Here is a 25,725-nt window from a genome sequence, read left to right on the forward strand (position 1 = left end):
ATTACAGTCTCTGCATCTGCAATAGTGCTGATTTCTGCTGCTGCTGGATCTCTGTTGACTGTAGCTGCAGTCGGAATCTTCCGGATCTACAGAAAACACAGAAAAACTGATCAAGAAGGCAAGTGTTTCCTACAGATTTTATAACAAGTAATACTACTAAATAATACTAATAAATATTCTACTTGTTTGATAGGCATAATTTAAATAACAAATATTCTCATCATATTTCTGGTTTTATTTATATTTAAACCAAATTAACACGCAGTTCACTTGCAGCCTTAAATATTTTAATTATAATCAATTTCAGTGCATTTTCAAAGTCATTTCAACTTAAATTACATGAAACCTGCTTAAAAATAATTTATTATAAATCTTAAAATTAATTTAAATTATAAACGATCTATAATAAGGAATGACTTATTAAAGATAAACATATGTTATAGGGACTTTTGTGTTTGAACATTGTTAATGCTTTTATAAAATGTTGCTGTTTTAAATATTCAATCACATACATTAATGATTTGACAGCCTTAAGAATAACACATAAGTCATAAAGAAACATATCTGAGTTTTGTTGTTTTAATGCATCTATCATTGTTGCTAAAACAGTTCAATCTCGTGAAGAAGAGATCATTTATGCTGCTCCCACATTCCACAAAAGAAAAGCACATCAATCGGTAAGACAATTTATTACTATTTATGTGATGTGTCTCTGTATAAATTCAGCAGTGAGTCAGATTTAGATGCATGTTACTGTGTTTATGTACGATCTATCACACAACAGTACTGTATCTGATATTTGTAAAAGCCATAATATAATCATCATTCAGTGCTAGAAACACTCAAAAAAAAAAAGAAAAACTGATCTAATTGTAGTTCCAAAAAAGCCAAAATAGTTTGTTTTCTACATTTCAAAGAAACGGAGAAACACTGAAAGATTGCAGGATCTCTAAACTCCATCAATACTACAAACTTCAACTTTCATGTTCAGAATTCTTCAGTCAGTGAATGTCAATCATAAAATAATTTGTTCAATTAACTGAATTTATCGAAAATCAATTCAGGTTTATGCAATACTATAATATAATCAATAAAACGCAATGCTAAATATAATTTAAATTGAAATGAGCAAGTATGAAGGCACTATTGTTAGTTCTGGCATTAGCACAGTTATTTCTCTCTGAGTGAAGCAACGCACATCAAAAGCACAAGTGCTACTCTTCAGCACAATGATGACCACAGAAACTCAACTTAAATGATCATTAACTACAGAGCCATTGTTCACTTAGTTGTAAACAAAAATTATTAATGTAGTCCCAATACAAAAATTAGGTTGCATTTTACAAATTTAAGTGGATGTTAAATGTTAAAATGTCTCACAGGAAACTGAAGGCTTTAGGAAGTGAAAGTCACAATGATGCACATGTTGCTTCTGGTTTGCACAACAGCTAATTAGCATTTTTCTTAAGCCTGCTTATAACACCATGGCTGCTTTTATATTGTTTTGCAGATCGGATCTTATTCAGATCTTGTGTTTTGTTTTTTTTTTCCAGAATGTTGAAGATCATGTTGAGTATGCGCCAGTTGCCATTAGATGATGATCAAACTGCAAAGACGCAAATCCTCCTGTGACAACCTCAATTTCAAAGTCTATAGTCAAGATTTGGGACTTGTGAAAATGACCCCATATAGCATCAGGAAATCATAGTAGACATGCAGCAGGATCATCGTAAAGGGTTTTTTAAGTGTGAGACAGATGGAATAGTCTCCTAAAACCTAGAAAAGGATTTATCTAAATCGTACAGCCGATTGCAACATTTTTAAATGTCCAATTCCCATTATTAACCAACTATTAACTACAAATTTTGCCTCAGTAAAGTCCTAATTTGCTGCATATTGGTTGTTAAGTTGAGGTATGGGTTAAGGGATCTAAATTACGTTCATGCAGAATAAGGCATTAAAGGGATAGTTGACCCAAAAATGAAATTACCCCATGATTTCCTCACCCTCAAGCCATCGTAGGTGTATATGACTTTCTTCTTTCAGACAAATACAATTGGAGTTATATTAAAAAATGTCCTGGCTCTTACAAGCTTTATAACGGCACTGGGTAGTGATCCAGATTTGAAGCAAAATAAAGTGGCTCCGGGGAGTTAATAAAGGCCTTCTAAAGCGAAATGATGCGTTTGTGTAAAAAAAAAATATCCTTAGACAACGCCTATGTCCTACATCATCCGCTGGAACGCCACTCTCTTGTGAACACGCATACACCAGTTAGCGGAAGCTAGAGATTACGATTTCTAACGTTTTGAACATGGATATTTTTCTTACAAAAACACATCTATTAACTTCAGAAGGTCTTTATTAACCCCCCAGAGCTGTGTGGAACAATTTTTATGATGTATGGATGCACGTTATTGGACTTCAAAGTCTCAACACCCACTCACTGCCATTATAAAGCTTGGAAGAGCCAGGACATGTTTTTAATATAACTCTGATTGTATTCATATGAAAGAAAAAAGTCATATGCACCTAGGATGGCTAGATGGTGAGTAAATCATGTGGTCATTTTCATTTTTGGGTGGACTATCCCTTTAATATGTGCTTTAAAATTACTAATAAACAACCAATATTCTAGTAATATGCATGCTAGTATATAATGAGAATTAGTCCTTAAAATACAGTTTTATCTAATTTTCATTAAAAAAGTGCAAAACTCAGCTGCAAAATACTCTGTTGTCTCATTTATTCACACCTGTACAGAGATGCGGTTTGATCTGTTGCACAAACAGGTTGTGCATGTATCTGCTGTGTTTGTGTCTGATGTCAGTTTGTGAGTGTGTGTCTGAGGTGTCAAATGTAAGTCTGTGTGAATAGCATGTGGTTGAAGGACTTTCCATTACTGATTATAGGAAACCGTAAGTCTTCTGCTTCAGACAAGAACCCTTTACTACAAAATACTGAATCCATAGATAAAAGATTGTCAACAATTCTTAAAATAACTCTAATATAGACAGGCTGTAACAGACAGATGGATGATGGTAAGTGTCACAGTTTATTAAAACAAGTTAGAATTCAAAAGAATATCAGGGATGAAGAGTAAACGGTCTCACTGCTCTTGCAGGTAATGGAGAGTTCGGGAATGCTGGAGTGATTGGACAGTGCACACCTTGGAGAGACAGGTGAGTAGAGAATCCTCAGGAGGAAAGATCCAATAAGGAACACAGCACACAGATAACAAGGAGGGAACACCGGAGACATGGATGAAGTACAGGCTTGGAGTCATACAGCGCATGGAAAACAGGTAAGCAGTCCCATGCTCAATGTGAGACCAGACAATGACTGTGTGTGAGGTGTGTGCTTATGTGTGGTACATGGTTGCAGATCAATCCAGAATAGGTGCGGGTGATTAGTACTCTGGTGAGAGTGAACGTTAGGACTGAGTGGTGAGAGAGCCTGGCATTTCCATTACACAAATGCTTCAAAATGGCATACTCCCTGAAGATCGGTTTTTACTGAATCCATTCAACTTACTAGAAGTCAGTGCATCATCATTGATATTTCAATGTAAAAAAAAAAATGTAATATGGGGTTATCTTCAAGAATGAAAGATAGATAAGTATGTATACTTTACTAGAGTGGACCAGAAATTCACCTTTACAAGATTAGCCTTCACCCTCAACCAATGTAAATACATAAAACCAAAAAGCTTTCAAAATAACAGTGATGTGTTTATATTGCTAATGACTGAGTTGAAAAGTTTGGGTGAAGGTCAAAGGTTGAATCCTAAAATGTTAAGATTTTTTAAATAAAAAAGGAGCTTTCCAAATAGATCTTTTTGCCATTTTAGAGTTGTTGTAGATTTAGATTTACATTTTTCAATTGTGATTTTTGATACAAGAGCCAAAACTAATAGCCTACCAGCCAAGCTAATATAGTTAAAGCATTTTTACAGACAAGGAACGAGTAAAGACCAGGGCTGCGTTCAGCCCTGAAAAAACGGTGCAAAACCTTTATTAAACGGAAACGGTGGTGCGTTGAACACCCTGTTCTGATGACGCAAGAGTTGAAACTATGGCAGCTGAGAAGATCATTCTTTGTGTCCTTTTTGAAGAATTTCCAGAGCCTGATGAAATCATTATAAATACGTTTAATACTGCAAAATACGCTCGATATTACAGTCACTGCCCTTGCCGTCCAGAATAACAGAGAACATCAATGGAGTGAAGGGATTTTTGGAAACTGGTCCCTAATTATTGTGATCCAACATTTGCCTCCCATTTCAGGATGAAAAGACTAACATTTCAGGTGAAGGATAATCCACTTCTTACCTCCGAGACTGTGTTATGATCTATAAGACCTTAATATTTTTATATTAAAATAATATTTTAAAAAAACACAGAAATCGTAGCAAAACTTTGGGCACCGGTGTGAGCTTCAATGTGCCCCAGAACAAAGATACAAATGAAATAAACAGTGCTCTAAGTTTTCTGGTGGGTAATAGTTTTGCTGAGTTGAGAAAAAGGCTAACTGAAAGTAATACAATGTAAATAGTCTTCATGTGAATAAACTATCATTCATATTATAGCTTAATTTTTATTATTATTATTATTAGACCGTGGTATTACATCTAGTGGCTACAGCATGGAATTACATAGCCTATGATTTTTCCCATTAGATGGCACTAATGTGCCCTCATTCATTGGATTCTAAGAATCTGTTGTTTTTGCGGTAACTAAAACATCACATTAGTTGCAAAAAAAAAAAAAAAACTAGTGGGAAAAAAAATGTATACATATATATATGGTGATGTACCTGAGAGGAAATGGATTTCATATGATCTATAACTTTCAGCAGTGTTGTTTTATAGAACATCACACTTATAAAATATATGAGAATAGTAAAGCCTGTAGATAGAAGCACGTGATATTGAAGAAAAATATAATTATATTTTCAGAATGGCATAATTTAGTTTTTGTTTCTATATGCTAAAATGCCCCCAAGGGGCATGGCTTAATAGTTACTCTGTTCTGAACATCAAATCCGTTGTTTTTCCATCAGATGCATTCTAACTAGGTGGTTGAATAAAAATAGTTGGCCTGTATATTTAAAAATTACCCCAAGTTAGCATCAGGTAGCTAGCCAAGTAGCATCAGCTAACAATATTTTTTCAAATAGCCTATTATAATTTTGTAATTCATGATTATTTATTATATTATCAGCACCTAGAGATAACCTCTACATCCCTGAATGTCAGAGGAGACCATGTCCACAGATGAGCCCCAAACATTTTACCCCACTAATTGGGGCATTTTAGGTTTATATGAATTTCTTCTTTCAGATTTTTATTTTTTTATTTATATATATTTTTTAAAATATCCTTTTTCTTCCAAGCTTTATAATGGCAGTGAATAGCTGTTGAGATTTAAAAAGTGCCGCGGGGTTAATGAAAAAGAAGAAAAATCAAAAATCTGTATTTAAAATGTTATTTTCTAGCTTTTGAAATAACATTTAATTTGAGTTGTGTGCTCCTATTGCTAAGGATTAAGCTAAACAGCTTGGGTGAAGGTCACAGGTTGAATCCTAAAATGTTAAAGGTGAAAGTTGAGAGCATGTTGAGTTGAAATCATAAGTCCAGATAGTAGAGACACAACAGTCACTATATAAATTAATCAGTGTCTGATTAGTTCATTTATTTCTGATGAACTAAAAAAAATGACACACAGGGTTCAGCTATAAGAGTAGCAGATGTTTTAATAGCATTTTTCACATAAGCAACAATCCCAAAGAATACTCGTGACAAAGAGAGCACAACAGTTTACTGTATATAGTATAGCATAGGTTCGTGGCAAAGATGATGTGATTCTTTACATCCTTTCTCTCTAATATAATTGGTTCTTGTGTACAATTCAGCAAACCTCGCCTCTGTTACTGACAACACAAGTTTGGTTTTTGATTACTTCAGCGTTTTGCTCAAGTCATGGGTTGTAATGGTTATTGTTATATTCACACAGACATAGATGTCTTGTCCATATGCCAGTCCTGAAATGTGGTGGTAAAAACTGGTCTGAGCATGCAGAAAATTCATGTGAAGTCATTCATGTGTGAGCATTCCCATCACTCAGAGATTCTAGAATACAAAAATATCAACAAATCACAATAATTGCATGATATACTGAGCACTTTGAACAAAAACAACACAACCAAACATGCTTAAAAGTATGAAAGACATCGTCAAAAATAGTACATCTGCCATCAGACATGCAATCTGAACTTTATGATGTGACGAAAACACTTTTTGTGCACAAAGAAAACAAAATATTGACTTTATTAAACTTTTTCTTCTCTTCCGTGACACTTCCTGCAAGCGCGTTCATGGGTTCACTAGCAGAGCACGACGCAAGCATGCCTCAGATGACGCATGACGTAAACAGCTACTAGCCATAGCTTCAGTCGCTCGGGATCATTTACTGGGAAACTGTAAAAACTGATACACGATACTGTAAAACTGATACTGTAAAAACTGATGAACGCGCTTGCAGGAAGTGTCACGGAGAAGAAGAAAAAGTTGAATAAAGTCAATATTTTCTTTGCACACAAAAAGTGTTCTTGTCACATCATAAAATTCAGATTGCACGTCTGATGGCAGATGGACTATTTTGATAATATCTTTGATACTTTTTTGGACCTTGACTTTGCAATTTACTATGCAGTCAATAGGACAGTCACAAGCCTCCTGGTTTTCATCCAGAATATCTTAAATTGTGTTCCGAACATGAACAAAGCTTTTATGGGCTTGGAACGACATGATGGTAAGTAATTAATGACAAAATTTTCATTTTGGGGTGGCGTATCCCTTTAATGAAGAGAACTGAACGAGATGGAGATAGGAAAAACAACATATGCCAAGTTCTTTCATGAAATTCTAGATGGTGCATGCTGATGGATTCTTCACGTAACTAATGATATTCACAACGTTAAATGACTTGGCATAAGCAGATTGATTCATATTGCATGCGCAGCCAATGAGCTTACTGCTTTACATTTAAATGGCTGGTTAGCATTCGCTTGAGTTTGTTTTTTTATAAAACAGTATGTAATAATAACATTACGTATGTGTAAATTATTATTTTAATTCAAATTATTAAATGGATGCCACCTTATTGTGACAATAAAGCCCTCCCTACAGCTAGGCTTAACCCGATACTTTATTTTCAACTTTTTGATTATTTCCTTCGTTTATTGAAAATAAAATAAAATTGATGTGATATGATATGTGACACAGAACAGCCAGGTCTCCATCCCAACCAATCCAAGCACACCCTCTCACCTGAATACTAATCACATTCACCTGCTCCTCATCTGCTCACTCATCACGCTGACTACAAAAGCACATACATCACCTCACTCCAGTGTCCGGTCTCGTTTATACTTATTGAACCCATTCTCTACTCCCACAATGATTCCAAGTAAGACATTCAGCGTTGTTTCCCGTACTTGCCTCTTGTGTTTCTCCGGCGTGTTCTCCTCATCCTCATCCTCCATAGTCTCCGTGCCTCTCTCACCCACCTTCAAGACGGACTGGTTTGCGTGTGTTCATGTCTCCATCCATCCATGATCTCCTGGTCCTGTAAGATGAAGCCTGTCATCACATTCATCACTGCATCTAAAGTATCATTGCTCAGTCTACTCACCTGAATTCCTGCTCATCCCACTGTGTTGTCTAATAAACTCCCTATTAACCACTATCTCTGTGTTCCGAGTATACTTCTGTAACAATATGATATTTGAAAAGGACGGGAAAAAAGTTCAGCAAAAGGCGGATTCGAACTCGGGTCGATCGCGTCTGGTTGACGAGCATCTTTTGTAGTGTTGACTAGCTCAATAACATGTTGGTGGGCGGAGTTAGTGTAAATAGCCTATTTGCACTTAGTGTAAATAGACACTCTGTATTTTATATGCTACTTGTGCAGCAGCAGTATGTCTTACATACTCACAGCACCATATCACCGTATGCATTGGCAGTAGCAAGTTCCTGTACATGCTTGCAGCAGCAGCAATAATCTACAACTACAGTAATAACCAACAGCAGCAGCAGCGTAACAGATCTATTCCGCCAAGACCATTAGCATTGTCATATCCATCACCGTGCTAAAATCTTCCAAGAGTTGTCATGATAGAATTATAATAATAGACAGATACTGAAAATGCTATAGAAAAACCTTTAGTACTGGTTCATATAAATGTGAATTGAATGCTTCTATTTGAACGTCACATTGCATAAAATCATTGGATAAATATAAATGTATTTGTATATTTAATCTGTTCACTAAAATTAATAAATTTGCAGTTGCGATTGTACATTGTTTTTGATCCATTATTGTGTGGACAAACATTTTAGTTAGTGTGATTAAAAGTGATTATGAACCACAGACCTCTGTAAAAACGATGAGCAAAATGCTAGTGAGCCATGGGTGGCATCTGCTAATGGCCCACTGAATTTATGCAGGGTAATGTGAAGTAGTGAGCTTTACCTTGAACGACCCACAGGTCTCCATCTTCCTCTTCACATGACATGCACGAACATCGCACTAAGAAAGAAATAAATGTGCTGTATTGCTGGTAATGTGCTGCTTTGCATAGTTTTTTTCCCTTCATATTCACTATATTGGCCATACAAGCCTGGTGTATCAAGTACATGACAAAACAAAACACACTTATGAAATTACTTTTGACTATTATTATGTCACAGAAAGTAGGGCAGCCTGCTCTGTTTACAGGGGTAAACCTGGAAACCTCATTATTGCTGCTGTTACATAAGCTCCACCTGCTGTCAGAGAGTGAACTTACATTTTCATTTAGCATCTCCTTCACGCGATCTGTCTTGCTCCTCATCCTTTCTGGAAATGTTTACAGAGCGTGTAATCCTCTTTTTCGTAGCATACAGGCCGTTGATAAATAGAACCGGTTAATAGAAAAGATGTCCCTCAGAGCATGCCCCTTCCTGTGTGTGTGTTAGAGCGAATGTGCACTTTACAGTGGGGCCAGATGCAATATTATGATGCAATGATGTCACATGACACATCTAGGCCCGAAATCTGCTGGAGATCTGCGAAAATTTAGAAAAATTGCAAGATCCCCTAAATTATGCAGAGTTTTTAGCGTTACATTCAGCTAGCGCAGAATCGCAAAGTCCTGGACGGACTGTGATATCCCATTTTCCGCAGCCATCAATGGAGTGCCATTCTGATTACAGAACCGTCTTCCACTCCACTTTGCTGCAAGAAAACACATATTCACAGAAGATAAAGGCATAATTCACAGTTTTTTTGCATACACAGATTCGATGCACATAATATCTCACCTGATCATGATTGAACTGCATCTGTCTTCTTGCTTGTCTAGATCTCCAGAAGCGACAGTAAAACACACCAGTAGCTGCAACCAGCAGAACAGCAGCAACAGCAGCATATATTCCTTCTTTAGCTCCTGAAGACACATTTGAATCTGGAACAGCTAAAGAGAGACAGCCATTAATATTAGAGACTGATTAATAACAATACTTTAGACTGACATTTACACCTTTCTACTTTGTTCATCAATATGATAAGCTAAAATAGCAACATGCAGTATTAACCCTCTGGTATTGTTTGGTCATTTTAGACCAGAATTTATTTTTTTTAATTTTTAAAAATCGCTACTTCATCGGAATGGTACGAACCTTGGTGACTTTTATGACAGTCATTATGTGACCACAAAAAAAAAAAAAATGTGGACTTGATTCGAAAAAGCAAAAAAAAATAGTCACACTTGTGTTGTTCGCGGTCAAAAATGACCGCCATTGGAAATGAATGGGAAATATGCAAAAATATGAAAATACAGAGAATCTTTTGTGTGTACAATCTACAAATCATTCACGATGCAGAAAAAAAGGGTGCACAGCAATAAAGGGGTGACACTCAAAAATATCAAGAGTGCAAAACAGACACAGACAATTTTTTGAGATAGGAATTTTGGGTTTTCATGAGCTGTATGCCAAAATCATCAATATTAAAACAATAAAAGGCTTGAACTACTTCAGTTGTGTTGTAATGAATCTAAAATATATGAAAGTCTAATGTTTATCAGTACATTACAGAAAATAATGAACTTTATCACAATATGCAAATTTTTTGAGAAGGACCTGTATATAGTGTGACTGTAACACAAAGCATGTTTCTGCAAATGCATGAAATAAAATCAATAATTCAGCAAAAAAGCAGTCAAAACACAGACACCAAGGAAGGGGTTACACACTAAAACATCAAAAGTACAAAACAGACACACACACTCAAACACACACACACTCACAGACTCACACACACACACACACACACACACACACACACACACACACACAACACAACACACTATTATACACACAAATAAACTGGTGTGGCTGTAACAATATGGCAAAATTGAGCAAGACTCAAATAAGAGGTTGAAATCATATTGATTAATCTCTGATAAAGCATTCCTGTTCATTTTTGTTACATTTTTGTTGAGTTATGGTATTATGTGTAACAAAATGCCTTTCTCCGTGTTTGACTGTAGTAAAATTAAGCAAAAACTAACATTTCAAACCAAAATTTCAAACCAAAAAAAAAATCTAAACCTTTACAAAAAGTTGTCTTTGAGAATGTCTAAATATATGTCAAGATCCACAACTTAATAAAAATAAGTCTTTATGCCTAAAAACAACTAGAGTTTTAAGCCTTTTAAATAGAGCTATATAGCAATCTAGTGGCTAAACCATGGAATTGCACATTTTTGTTTTTTTGTTTTGTTTTTTACTCCGACCAGATGGCACTAATCTGACTTCAAAAATTAGATTCTAAAGGCATTTTCTCTATTTTAACATGAAATACTGCCATAATTGAAAAGTTATATCAAAATCTTAGAAAAAAAAGTTCAATATTAATTAGTACCATGAAATTCGCTCATAATACAAAATAAAAAATATTATGAAAATAAAAAAAAGTTACATTTCGGGTGTTCGGTAAGTTTTGACTGCGAACAACACAAGTGTGACCCCCAAATGAACAATACCAAAGGGTTAAATGGGAAACTAGTATTATGCATTCTTCTTATTAATAAAGCTGCAGTCTGTAAGTTTTTTTGTGTTCAAAATTTACAAAATTTATATAATAAGCGAGTAAACCATGAATCCATTTTCCAAACCGTCTTTTTGGCTTGTCCTGAATCACTACGGTACAGCTATAAAGTGTTTATATTCGGACTATTTAGACTGGATCGGGTACCACTGCGGAGTAGCCCAGTACCTGCGTGATTCGCCATAGACATAAACAGAAAGAAGTAGCTCCGGCCACAATATTCTTCCGCAAGACGAACGCAGTTCTGTTTATTAACCACTAGAGCGCCAAGTTGAAAATGGTAAAATTCATAATGTAAAAATACGCAATGAAGATGATAGAGAGGATCTCAGTTATATATTAATATTGAACCAAAGCTCACTCTTTCTAACAGCCCACAATCAAAACATTTACTGGTGTAATTTACGTTAAAAACTGTTCTCTAAAACTGCAAAGGGAAGTGCATGGAATGACTAAATGATACTCACCAGTGACATTAACACTGAATATCTTGATGATGCTGATTCTGCTGTGGTAGATATGTAGTTTATAAAGTCCAGAGTCTGTGGTTCTGGTGTTTGTGATGGTCAGAGATCCATTCTGATGATCCAGCTTCAGTCTGTCTCTGAATCTCTCATCACACTGATCACCTGTACAGATCTTACTCTGATCTCCAGTGATTTCAGCGATGAGAATGTCATTAAAATACCATGTCATTGAATCATTTGAGTTTTTTGTTACACCAGGATCAAAAGTGACATATTCTCCCTCCTTCACTGACTTTCTCTTCATTGTATCTAATTCTGCAGCCGGAGCATCTGAAACACAAACCAACAGCTGCTGGAGGACCCTTTTGAGAGGTAAACAGTGGACTCCTCTTTACTTTGTCTAAAAAGCAACATTTATCCACAACTAAGCTAATAAGCATATTTTTCATCAACTCCGATGCACTTTAGATTCATAATGAACTAAAAAAAAATACAAAAAAAAAAAAACTGATGGATGCAAACAGATCATAACAAAGCTTTAATTTAAAATAAGACTAACAGATAAATCCATAACTAACCAAAGGAAAAACAATAATTCGCATCGCACTCAAGTCAATTCATATTTAAATGTACAAATTCCATTTCAACAGTAAATGTGTTTTTGACTAAATTGCATGTGGATTATTTTACTAGTAAAGAAAAAAAACAAATCACCATTAAATATCACTACAAAAATATCAATTAATTTAAATGTACAAAACTTGCTTTTAAACAGTGACTCACCATATACAGCAACAATGAAGAGTGTTTCACTGTTGTTGCTGCTGATGATGATCCGTAGACGATAAACTCCAGAGTCTGTGGTTCTGATGTTCATGATGGTCAGAGATCCAGTCTGATTCTCCAGTTTCAGTCTGTCTCTGAATCTCTCCGTGCCATTATTACACTGAACATCTGTACAGATATTAGTCTGATATCCAGTAATCTGAGCGATACGAATGTCATTAAAATACCATCTGATCTTTTCTTGCTGATTTGTTTCAACATCACTGTGCAGAGTGACTGAATCTCCCTCCATCGCAAACAATGATACTTCATCTGTGTCAACACTGAAAAAACCTGGGGAAGAAATAAACAGTTAAACAAAAGTCAAACTAAATTATACAACAGGACAGTGCTGTGAAAATGGATTTCTACAGATCATAAAGATTGTGATTAGAGAAATATGTCTGGATTCATAATGTACCATCATGCAAACAAACAACAGAAGAACAACACTGATTCACACATTCAATCATTGGACAAACATACATGAGCCTCGTGGATGATCGTGAACAAGATATGAATATTATGAATGTTACAGATAACTAACACCTCAAGAAAATTGTGCTATTATCCACTATATTAACATACAATGTTGAGTGGCACTGTTGAGCACAGTGCAGAGCGCCTCAAACTTTACAGGGCTAATTTCTCTTACTACTACATACCCCTGGCAAGGTTTCATAAAACAAGAATAGAAAATTTTAATAACAGATTTATAACAACAACAAATGACAATTGCTTTGCTAAGCAATGTTGTTCTTCAGGAAACACATTAATGATGTGCTGTGATGCACGTGCTTTCAAACATAAAGACTCACCTTTAACAAAAACGATGAAGATCTTTTCACTGTCTCTTGTGTTTTTAATGATCTTTAGTTTATAAACTCCAGAGTCTGTGGTTCTGGTGTTTGTGATGGTCAGAGATCCAGTCTGATGATCCAGCTTCAGTCTGTCTCTGAATCTCTCTTTACACTGATCATCTGTACAGATCTTACTCTGATCTCCAGTGATTTCAGCGATGAGAGTGCCATTAAAATACCACCTAATATTTTCTTGTGGGTTTGTTTCAACACCAGTGTTCAGATTGACTAGATTTCCCTCCATCACTGTCAATGACACTCCATCTGTATCAACACCAGGCATATCTAGAGAAAGTAACAGTTAATTATGAGCCAAACAAAATTATACAACAGGAAAGTGCTGTGATTTTTGTTTACAGAAAGATCTATCATAAAGATGTAGGTATGTCTTGATTCATAATGTAACACGTAAACAAACAGCAGAAGAACATCACTGATTCACACATTCACTCATCAGACAGACATGAGTCTCATGGATCACAAGACAAAATTATACACAAATAAAGAATCATAATGAGCTTTCTTTGCCAGGAATGTTTACACATTCAAGGAATTTGTTTTAGTGACAGAAGCTCCACAGTGCAACAGAATGACAGCAACAAGACACAGATAATAAAAATAATAATACAGTGCCCTCCAAGTGTATTGGAACAGTAAGGCCAATTTCTTTATTTTCTTTATTTTTGACTGTAAACATTTGGGTTTGACATCAAAAGATGAATATGAGATGAGAGATTAACATTTCAACTTTTATTTACAGGTATTTTCATCTGGATCTGATACACAACTTAGAAGATAGCACATTTAGTTTGAACCCACCCATTTTTCATGTTACCAAAAGTATTGGAACATGTGACTGCCAGGTCTGTTTTGTTGCCCTGGTGTGTCCTATCACAATGATTATTCAAACAATAAATAGCACTGAATGTCTGCGCTCAGTTTCAGATCCATGCAGACTGCATTTATAGTTAGTTAGACGTGTAACCAACATGAAAACCAGAGAGGTGTCTATGGGTGAAAAACGAGCAATTGTGAAGCTGAGAGAAGATGAAAAATCAATCAAACCATTGCACAAACACTGGCAATAGCAAGTACAACCATTTGGAATCTCCTGAGGAAGAAAGAAACCACTGGTGTACTAAGTAACACCTCAAACGGGTAGATCAAGGAAAACATCTGCAGTTGATGACAGAAACATTGTGACAGCTGTAAAGAAAGACCCTAAAACAACTGTTAGTGACATCAGAAACACCCTCCAGAGGGCAGGAGTGAAGGTATCACAATCTACTGTTCGCAGAAGACTTCATGAACAAAAGTACAGAGGCTACACCAGAAGATGCAAACCACTCATTAGCAAGAAGAATAGGAGACAAGCCTCAAAAATTCTGGGACAAGGTTTTATGGACTGATTTTATGGACCAAAGTGATGGAAAGGCAAAAGTTTGGAGAAAGAAAGGATCTGCTCATGATCCCAAACATACAAGCTCATCTGAAACACAGTGTACACAGGTGTACATTATAGTACACATTACACAAGTAATGTAATGGCTTGGGCTTTCATCGCTTCTTCTGGGACAGGCTCATTAATCTTCAGTAATGATGTAACACATGATGGCAGCAGCTAAATTAACTCAGAAGTCTACGGAAATATTTTGTCTGACAATTTACAGAAAGATGCAACCAAACTGATTGGGAGATCCTTCATCATGCAGCAAGATAATGACCCAAAACATAGTGCCAAAACAACAAAGGAGTTCATCAGGGGCAAGAAGTGGAAGGTTTTAGACTGGCCAAGTCGATCTCCACACTTAAACCCTGTAGAGTATGCATTTTACCTGCTAAAGAAGAGACTGAAGGGAGTAACCCCCCAAAACTGAAAGAGGCTGTGGTGAAAGCCTGGAAAAGCATCACAAAAGAAGAATGCAAAAGTTTGGTGATGTCAATGGGTCACAGGCTTGATGCAGTTATTGAAAGCAAATGATTTGCAACTAAATATTAAGTCTTTTTCACTTTAATTTATGTTAATTCTATATGTTCCAATACTTTTGGTACCATGAAAAATGGATGAGTTCAAACAAAAGGTGCTATCTTCTAAGTTGTGTAATCTCTCATCTCATATTCATATTTTGATGTCAAACCCAAATGTTTTCAGTCTACAGCAAAAATAAAGGAATTGGCCTTACTGTTCCAATACTTTTGGAGGGCACTGTATACAAATATACAAAACAGACAATGTAAAAAATAGCAAAAACACAATATATAAAATAGGCAATTTTGTATTCACGTTATATGCAAATTTGAATTGTAAATAAGAATGTGTGTTAAATAAATAAATGTATAATAGTGTTGTGTGTTACAGATTTGTTACACATTGTCAAGTGTTCATAAGATGGATTGCCTGAGGGAAAAAGCTGTTCCTGTGCCTGGCCATTCTGGTGCTCAGAGCTCTATAGTGGCGACCAGACGGTAACAGCTCAAAGAGGGAGTGTGCTGGATGTGAGGGGTCCCGAGTGATTTTACCAGCCCTTTTGCTCACTCTGGATAAGTACAGTTCTCGGAGAGTGGGAAGAGTTGTACCAATAATTCACTCAGCAGTCCAGACTATCCAATGTAATCTTCTGAAGTCAGTTTTGGCAGCTTTGACAGCGGATTGAGTGATGGCGGAGTAGAACTGTTTCCACAGCTCTATAGTAATGATAGTGGTGCCTAGGAATCTGAAATTATCCACTGTTGTTAAAGTGCTGTTCATGATGGTGAGTGGGGGGAGTGCAGGGGGGTTTCTCCTTAAGTTCACGATCATCTTCACTGTTTTGAGCGTGTTCAGCTCCAGACAGCCAGTTCAAAAGTTTATATACCCTTGAATCTTAATACTGTGTTGTTATGGATGATCGATGATGTTTTTGGATTTGTGACAGTTGTTCATGAGCCCTTCCAGGTCCTTCACAACCTTTGGTTTTCCAGGATCTTCTTCGTATTTGAAGCCTTTCCAGCAGTGACTGTATCTGGCTGCGTGATAATCGAAAAAACTGAAACTGCAATATTTAGGTTTTCAACAATACATATTGCGATATAAAAAACACAGGAATGTTCACTAGATGATTTGAAAAGCTGTATTTGGAAATAATTCATCATTATAGAATGAATGTGGGAGGATTTTGTGATTAACCATTAAATTAGTCAAAGTCTAAGAAAATCATAAAGTAACAACATCAAGAGTGGAAAAGGATAAAATAAAATAAAATAAAAGAGGGAACCTTACAAAACTACTAGTGGTTTGGAGCCTGCTTCAAACTGCCCCCCAGCAGCAAACCACTGAACAAACGTCTATATTTTTACCTGATCTCAGATCAGTTTTATACATTTGTAGACATTTTAATGAGGCATTTGTATAACTGTAAAAGTGATAAAAAATAATCAATTCAATTTAATCAGTTATGTCTTAAAATGGATCTTGGGGATCCTGCATTGCTGATCAATACGTTTGCCATTTCCAATTAACATTTTTTTAATTATATTTTATTCATGTTTTATTCTATGTCCTCTGTAGAGGACACTAGGACTAAGTTTTTCTAAAAATAAAATCTTATGAATAGACATCAAAAAGGCAAAACAATGGGATTTTTTTTTTAAAATCACCGATACATTTGTAGGTTTCAGGATTTTTTTCTTCTAAACTTTGTTTAAGGATGATTCTCAACTATGTTATAAAATAGATAACAAAATGATTTGATATACCATTTTGTTTTATGCAGTATGTGTGTAAAAATGTCCATAAACTGGTTTTCCCATTAAACACAGTGTATCTATCTAATTTGCATATTAATGGGTTGCTGTTGGGACAGCATGTTGAAAAAAGAATTGTCATAATGGGAGTAATAATTGACCAGATTTTCATAATAATATCTAATATTTCATAACAAAATAGATATATAATTTATTTTCCGATTAAATTGTTATGTCTCCCAAAATGCATAATAAACATGTATTGTTCATACATGTATTGTCCTCTACAGTGGACAATACATGTATGAAATGATGTCCAGTTTCATAACAGGAAGTCATATTTGACTTTGAAAACCCATAGCATTTTCCTGAGATGTTGCTTTATGACAAACAATTTGAAAATTATTCAGATTTAAATGACAATTACAAAATGTAATCATATTTCCATAAGGATGTAAAATGTTTCACTAAATTAAATTTAGCCATCTTTAAAGACCTTTAAAGACTTTAAAGAGGGTGTAGTCATGGTGAATCATTTAGTATCTCTATAAAGCCCTGAATGTGCTCTGTACAGGAAATCCAGACTTACAACTGTAACATGTGAGGTCTCAGAAAAATTCACTAAAATAGAATGTCCACTACAGAGGCAAAAACTCCATAACTGGGTCTGGATTTATAGTATTTTTATGTTACATTAATCGGTGTCTATAGCACACCTTCCTAAGGAAATGATATGGACCAGAAGACATTGCAATTACTTCATGATATTTAGACAGACTTAAACACTCAAACTGTCCTTGGGGTCAATATGACCCCAATCAAGTTTTTCTTTAAATAAATGGTTCCCTTCATCTCAGTGGAATAAGATTTTGTGACTTTTCTACATTTTCTATCTATATTCACATAAAAAAAATCCTGGGCTTGATTTGGTTGCTCTGAAGGTATGCATTTTTTTTTACTAGTCTGATATTTGGGGTCAATATAACCCCAATTGAAAATGAATGGGAAAAGCAAAAAAAAAAAAATTTTTTTTTTTCATTTGTAAAAAAAACAAAAACTCTATAAATCTGAAAATGTCCATACAGAAATGAAGGACTGGTACTAGAGCACAAATGCAATGTAGAAAAGACATGCTCACTCACACACACACACACAGGTATGACTGCCACAGGGAGCATATGTTTAGAATTTGGCAAATAAAATCAGCCCTAACTATGAGTAACCCTAACCTATACTTATCAGTCAACTATGTTACTGACAAAATAAGTGTTTGTAGCTTGAAAAAATACCTAGAATTTAAATGGTAACCTGACTGACCAACTCTGTATCCACTTAACAAAATAAAGTTAATCATTAAATACTTTTTTGAAAAGGTATAACTGATCTCTATTTTCACAAGAAGTTAATTGGTCATCACATTTTCTCAGTCAAATTTGTATATGCTGTTTTGAAGGAAAAATACCTTGATGGACAAAGGACACAGCAGGCAATCTCTTAACATTAAACGTTGTACAGTAGATAAATTAGTATTTCTGAAAGTTATAAACTCATCAGTAACACAGTAGACCATGGACATAAAGTAGAGAAATGACCAACAAACAATGGATCACCGGTTACACTTACTAATATTTATTATTATTGAACGAGTTTGCAACTGGATACTGAACGGGTTACTGAACAAATATGAATACGCTGCAGGTTAGTATTGAACAAGTTCTAGTTTGCACCCACTTAAATTGTTTATTGAACAGGGAACTAAGCATTGTGGCTTTATATTGATTTAAATATATTTAAATAATACGCTAAAAATATTATCTTTCCCAGTCATGACTCTCGAACTAACAGTATACAGTCGCGTCACTGTTCGTGTTTATTGTTGACCAGAAGAGCGATTGTAACACATGTCTTCCGATCGAGCAGAACAACACACTGGCAGCGAAACACACATGATAAATACATTTCTGACTGGATCTGATACTAAACAAACTGCGTCACTTTCGCTTTAGTTCGATGTCGGCCGGAAGAGAAACTTTAAATGTCTCACCATGGTCGAGTAAACACCAGAGCAGTGATGGCAAAATGTAGAGAAGCTTCATTTTCACTGCTTTTTACAACAAATATAAATATTCTGATCCATAGAAGAGTTCTGTTGTTGTAAAGTTTTAGAAATTAATCGGAATCTGAAATGGGCGGAGTTGAATATTAATCACACCCTTCATGGTGCTCCGTTGTCATTAACCGTTCTTGTTTTATTATTTTACAACATATATTTGAATACCGAATACATTACTGATATCTCCGATCGAAATGTACACTTTTCTGCTTTGACATTGATTATACTTATAAATTGCCATCTGGTGGCATTTTGAGCAACAGCAGCTAAACTGTATTACAGCACCGTGAGCTCAATGGAAAGCAAAGTTCCCAGAATCTGACTAACATTATGCAATGTTATGTGGACTAATTACAATTTATATGTGACATTAAATGCAAGGTGGAAATTGTCATTTGTTTCTTAGTTTTGTTAGATCAGTGAACTGTTGAATATGTAATGAATAATGTCAGGGTAATAAAACGGCTGCTACAGTTCAGATTAGATTATTTGTTATCTGCTGAAGTCTGTTTTCAGAAATCCCAAACTAGCTACTTTCAAATCCCATGCATCATTTGAGCAGTTGGGGTTTGGTTCTTGCTCAAGGTCGTGAGGTCTCAACTCAGTCGTGGTATTGAGTTGAACCACTTCCCCCACCGACAATCCTTGCCGATACCGAGACTCGAACCCGCAACCTTTGACTTACAATGTAGTACGACTCTCTAAACATTAGGCCACGACTACCCCCTTAATGTGTGTGTATTACAAATACTTCTTTAGAGCAACATCTAGTGTCCAAACTAGGAATTCATCATTCAAAGGATCTATTTATAATGAATGAATCAGATGATTTTATGCCATTTATCACACGAACATACAAATATATTTCAAGTTAATTTTGCTTGTTTCAGAAAGAAAATGTTGTTTATAGGCTGATGCAAAGTTAAAGAAATAAATGCATATTTATAAATATTCTGCTCATTCAAAAGCAAATGATTTTTTTCATACTACAAAATAAAACCTCTTTATATTCACAGATCATTTATAATATATGTATAGCTTAGTAAACACTGAAACGTTAGTTTTAATTGAATTTTAATGATATATGTCCAACTCTTATTGATAGTCCCTTTACAATTACATATTTACTATGAGCACAAAAGACAAATACAAAAAGAGAAATAGCTGCATATGACTTTCTTCATACAGAAAAATACAAAATAACAATAATAAGATAGTTATATTTAAAAAATGTCCTGGCTCTTCCAAGCTTTATAATGGCAGTGAATGGCTGTTGAGATGAAGTCCAATAAAGTACATCCATCTATTATAAGTGCTCCACACAGCTCAGTGGGGTTAATACAGGTTTTTGTGTAAGAATAATATCCATGTCTAAAACTGAATAAACCATAGTCTCTAGTTTCCGCTAACTGTGGTACACACGTTCACGAGATCACATGACAATGCTGTAAAGCACGCAAACACACACACACACACACACACAAAAACATGGGCTGGACAGGATAGTATGACAACACACAGACAACACTAGATGGTTGTTTCTTTCTACTTTGGGGGCTACAGTTGTATTGCACTATATGGACATTCAATATTTTCCTCCATTCCACATTCCAGAATGTGAAAAATGTATATCAATGTTAAGAGACATAACTACATAAAACATATTTCTAAAAACAAACACACAAATCATGTCTGTTATGAGTAAAAATGATTAATTTCCATTCCAAAAAATGGAATGGCACTTTTATGGCACTTTTCCTTCAAGGCTGACTTAGAAAACATTTAAGAACATGTTAGGGAAAAGTCTGATGTGTAATTTCAGGTCCTTGGCACAAAATTAACCTCCTTTACAATGCAATTCTTCCCTGGTATGAAAAAAATTCTTATATACTTACCATTTACAATATTAAGCTTAATTATTAAAACTGTTAGAAATGTGAAGAGCCTGAGCATCTGACAGTATAACAAATGGATTTTCTTAAAAGCTTGACTCTTTCACAGTATTTACATTACAATTTACATTACAATAATTACAATTTATAATAATTTAAAAAAATAACACTGCCATTCTGGTACCCACTGGATGTTTGTCTGATAAACGTGAGGATTTTCTGTCATTATCGCCAACAGTCAGCAGGGTCCAAACATTTCAAGCATCCCAAAAAGTTGTCCATGCAATCTGATCACTTTGTATGATGAACAGACCAATCTTCAAGTCATTATTCATCAGAGTGTCTGTTTCAGCTTGTGTCATTTCCTGATGCTGTTTCAATCCTCTCCTCTCGACTGGCCTCCATCTGTCTCTGATTGTTAGACTCATCCCGGTCATGATTCACCTCTAAGAAAACAGATTCACAGAAGGTGAAAGAAATCAATACAATGTTATACAAAAACACAAATACAAGAGTTCAGAAAACAAGAGAAACAGTTATCAACAGTCATTGAATACATTCTCTTTGAAATGTTTCATGTTTGATGAGAAATTCAGAGTTTGAAATTAAAAGTTAGCCTCCGACTCTAAAATTAGATTATCAATGCATCATTTATTGATTATAAACATCCTACTGTTGGATCATTGAAATAAAACAATAAATTTAAAGCGTAAAATTTAATAAAGGCAAGTATCAAAAAGGCAGTATTCTGCAGTTGATTTTATATTTTGATTTAGTTTATTTGTGAAATTGGCTTGAGTTTTAACTGTCTCAGCTGTGAAGTTCTGCTTTGATGTGGTGACAAAAATAAAGCTAAAACTAGAATACTTCTTAACAGTGTACACTTATATCACATCCTGACTCTAGACTCGCCTCATCACATCCTACTTGAAAAGTTGATCAAAATATATGAATGACACTTTAACACTGTTCTTCTGGCTAAAGTAACAGAACAACTGATGTATTATTGGTGTTTCTTCGCATTGATGTTTTGAACATAAAAACATGTTTACACAAGAAATCTCATATTCTTCTTGCTCTATCAGCTGTATGTAATACTTGCCTTTTGCTTTTCCATAGGTGCTAGTTCTGCAGTGACGGTGAATTAGAACAACAGCAGCAGACACCACCAGAAGAACACCAATAACTATTCCTGCTACAGCACCTGAAGACAGACCTGAATCTGAAACACCTAAAGACAGACAGTCATTAGTCTATAATGAGATAAATTCATCATCAGTTTTACCATTCTGAATGATATTTACATCTTTCTACTTGGATTATCAGTTTTAAGATAAATGGCACCATCTAGTGAATGATGGCCTAACATAATTTGTGCGCAGCAGGAGATTGAGTGTTTGCAGATACAAGTAATTTATCTTATTTTTCATGTTGATATTATGTAATTCACTCATTCTTGTTTAAGCGAGATGTTCTACAGAAAATCTTGCTTTTGTTTGTTTAACATAATTCAAGTCATATTCTCCTTATATGGCTTATTTAGTCTTCATGTCTGAGTATTGGTTACCAATAGTTTCTTGAATAAACTCAAAGATTATGTGTCTCTTTATCAGTTTAATGTGCTGATTTATTATTAATGTTGGAAACAGTTGTGCTGCTTAATATTTTCGGGGAATCTATGATACTTTTTCATGATCCTCTGATGAATAAAAAGAACAGCATTTATTTAAAATAGAAATCTTTTCTAACAATATAAGTATTTACTATCACTTTTTATCACTTCAACAGATCCTTGCTGAAAAAAAAGTATTAATTTCTTTCAAATAAATAAATAAAGAACAAAATAATACTGACCCCAGACATTTGAACGGTATGTATATTGTTACAAAATATTTATATTTTAAATAAATGCTGTTCTTTTTAACTTTTTATTCATCAAATAATCCTGGAAGAATATTAACAAATATTAAGCAACTGAAACTGTTTCCAATATTGATAATAAATCAACATATTTGAATGATTTCTGCAGGATGATGTGACAATGAAGACTTGAGAATTTATGCTGAAAATTCAGCTTTGTCTTCGAAGGAAGAAATTGTATTTTAAAGCATATTAAAATAGAAAACCGTTATTTTAAATTGTAATAATATTTCAGAATATTATTTTTTTCTGTAAAATTGATCAAATAAATGCCGCCTTGTGTTTTAGTATTGTGTAAAATGATCAATCTTGTTTTTTTTTTAAACCGTTCACAATGAAAACATGTATTAACTCAATTTAACAGTTTTGAACATTCCTGATTGACTAAATGACTCTCACCACTGACTGAAACATGAAATGTCTTGACTCTGCTGCTCCTGATGCTCAGCAAAGGGTTGTTGCTGCTGCTGTTGGTGATCTCTAGTTTATAAACTCCAGAGTCTGTGGTTTTAATGTTTGTGATGCTGAGAGATCCAGTCTGATGATCCAGCTCCATTCTGCTACTGAATTTCCGAGGAGATTTCCAGATTTCTGGACCTCCAGTGATATAAGCAAGGCGAATGTCATTAAAATACCATGTCACTGAATAATGTTTGCCTGTTGTTAAACCAGTATCTAATGTGATATATTCTCCCTCCTTCACTGAGTTCATCTTCACTTCATTTGTTTCTACAGCAGACATACCTGAAACACAAATGAAGTGAGTTAGGCATGTTCTTTCTGTGTGTGGGTGTCTATTACAGAATATGACTATTCTGTAATCTAAATAAGGGATAATGTACATCCAGCTGGTAGTTATTGCAGAATAAACCCTGATAGCATGATCAGGACATCATCGTGAAACAAAGGGGTTCTGCATCACTGTGCAGGAGTTTATTATGATAACAATCATCTGGATGTACATTTTCCCACTTATTATATGGCTACTTCCCACGAGTAACTAATTTGACCCAAAACCATAATCAATATATTTTAATAGCTCTTCAAACACAAAGCTACCGGAGAGCAAAACCTAACAAACTTATTTGTGCCTAGACAACATTCAGACAACATGGACATTGAAGGCATAACATATACAGTCATATCACTAATCACAGCTTTTTACCAAATAAATAAAGACGAGGACATTAAATCATATTTGAGAAGAAACATTTTAACATCTAACCTGTTTATTATCTATTAATTATTAATATCCACGCTAAAGTGCCCTTTCGGTCCAGTCTAGGTGTCTGAAAATTGAATGAATTACTCACCACGAACAGAAATATTGAAGATATTTTCACTGCTGCTGCTGCTGCGGATCTCTAGTTGATAAAGTCCTGAGTCTGTGGTTCTGATGTCTGTGATGGTCAGAGATCCAGTCTGATGATCCAGCTGCAGTCTGTCTCTGAATCTCTCAGTACCTTCATTACACTGAACATCTGTACAGATCTTACTGAGATCTCCATTGATTTGAGCAATACGAATACCATTAAAATACCATGTAATTATGCCTTGCTGGTTTGCTTTAACACCAGTGAGTAGAGTGACTGAATATCCCTCCATCACTGACACTGACACTTCACCTCTTTCAGCAGCAAGCAAACCTGAGGAAGAAAGAAAGAATGAAACGGATCATTTTAAATCACATCTAAGATAGCAGGGCAAAAACACACAACAGGAAAGTGCTGTGAAAATGGTTTTCTTCCGATCATGAGAGATTGTAAATAGAGAAATATGTCTGGATTCATAATGTAACAGCAGAAGAACATCATTGATTCACTCATCAGACGAACATACACGAGTCTCGTGAACTAACTTAATAACATAACCCACATCCTGATTCATATACCCTTGTTCTCATGCATATATTTGTGTATTCATACAACCAAGTCACTGCATATTTCCATAGATCAGTGATGAACCTACTGTTATTTTCTACTATATTAGAACTCAAATAATAATATTTTATCAAATCAAATACTTATAAAAGTGTTAAAGATATCAGTCTTTGGGTTTGCATGCATTTAAGTTAACCCATTCATCTTATGGGTACAGCAAGGCTTATATTAGAGATATTTGAAATTAGATTTTAACTTTAATTCAGACATTCAGAGTTAAAGAAGATTATTAATGAGTTATAGAATTATAATAATATGAATAGTTAAGGCTGCAAAGTATGTGCATAATACAGGACTACTTGAAGCTACACAAACAAATATATATATATTTACCATTTAAAACAAAATAATATGAATTTTAGTATTTCTCTAATGTTCCTCTTCAGTATTAAGGGAGATTCAAAACCAGAAGTGAGTGGATATTTATGGCCTGTCACAAAATGTCCCTCTCTGCACCCGGAAACAGAGCTAACAATATAACAGTATGTCGTACAAATAAATGTCTTACCAGGCAGGAGAAAAACATACAGTGTGGAAAAAAATCTGACCATAATTCCCACCAAAATAAGTAAAGATACTGTCGAATCTTTATGTCATTCTATTGCTAAAGTGAAAGCGAAAGTAGTACTGTGAGAAGTCGGTGTCAAAAACAACACCAAAATTGTCTCAATTTGCTAGTAACGTGACGTTCGACATCGAAGCTCTGAAACGACTGTAAAACACACATAAGAAAAAAAAAAAAAAAAGTCTTGTGTCGTTTTTGCTATGGCTGCGCCTCACATAAATCCCGTTTATACCGGATGTGCGACATTTGCCAGTTGCGTGAACAGGC

At 34.9% G+C, this 25,725-nt stretch overlaps 2 protein-coding genes across 4 annotated transcripts in view; both read right to left on the reverse strand.

Annotated features, from left to right (window-relative positions):
- The window catches only part of LOC306875043 (uncharacterized protein), a 38,226-nt gene extending 12,501 nt beyond the window's left edge, over positions 1–25,725 (reverse strand). Inside the window, exons 1-5 of one of the 2 annotated variants that reach the window (XM_079425418.1) lie at positions 25,402–25,725; positions 24,267–24,599; positions 23,353–23,697; positions 22,136–22,264; positions 20,190–21,479 (exon numbers count right to left, since the gene is read on the reverse strand). In XM_079425418.1, the coding sequence (XP_079281544.1) occupies positions 21,382–21,479; positions 22,136–22,264; positions 23,353–23,697; positions 24,267–24,599; positions 25,402–25,444 (948 nt within the window). In that variant the 5' untranslated portion in view covers positions 25,445–25,725 and the 3' untranslated portion in view covers positions 20,190–21,381. Of the gene's footprint in view, positions 1–20,189; positions 21,480–22,135; positions 22,265–23,352; positions 23,698–24,266; positions 24,600–25,401 lie in introns of those variants that run through there. The other variant, XM_079425419.1, reaches the window with a different exon arrangement.
- LOC306875019 (uncharacterized protein) lies at positions 5,738–19,264 on the reverse strand. 2 transcript variants are annotated; one of them, XR_013784688.1, is made up of 9 exons: positions 19,073–19,264; positions 13,264–13,590; positions 12,404–12,739; positions 11,621–11,950; positions 9,365–9,516; positions 8,851–9,278; positions 8,535–8,591; positions 7,502–7,628; positions 5,738–6,130 (listed from the first exon to the last, which is right to left on the reverse strand). XR_013784688.1 is itself a non-coding variant. In XM_079425384.1 (7 exons), the coding sequence occupies exons 1-6, from the start codon at positions 19,122–19,124 to the stop codon at positions 9,231–9,233; spliced, it is 1,245 nt and encodes a 414-aa protein (XP_079281510.1). In that variant the 5' UTR covers positions 19,125–19,264; the 3' UTR covers positions 8,861–8,982; positions 9,193–9,230. The 2 variants fall into 2 exon arrangements, 1 of the variants encoding a protein (XP_079281510.1); XM_079425384.1 differs by lacking the exons at positions 5,738–6,130; positions 7,502–7,628; positions 8,535–8,591 and having other exon boundaries at positions 8,861–8,982; positions 9,193–9,278.

This window comes from Barbus barbus, assembly GCF_936440315.1.
Source record: "Barbus barbus genome assembly, chromosome: 9".
Classification (NCBI taxonomy): Eukaryota; Metazoa; Chordata; class Actinopteri; order Cypriniformes; family Cyprinidae; genus Barbus; species Barbus barbus.

Bases quoted from the DNA above. Each gene is read 5' to 3' on its own strand.
- LOC306875019 (XM_079425384.1), bottom strand. From the start codon at position 19,124: ATGAAGCTTCTCTACATTTTGCCATCACTGCTCTGGTGTTTACTCGAC. The intron at 12,740-13,263 runs GTGAGTCTTTAT...TTTCTTCCCCAG, and splicing joins CTTCATCGTTTTTGTTAAAG to GTTTTTTCAGTGTTGACACA. The intron at 11,951-12,403 runs GTGAGTCACTGT...TTTGTGTTTCAG, and splicing joins CTTCATTGTTGCTGTATATG to ATGCTCCGGCTGCAGAATTA.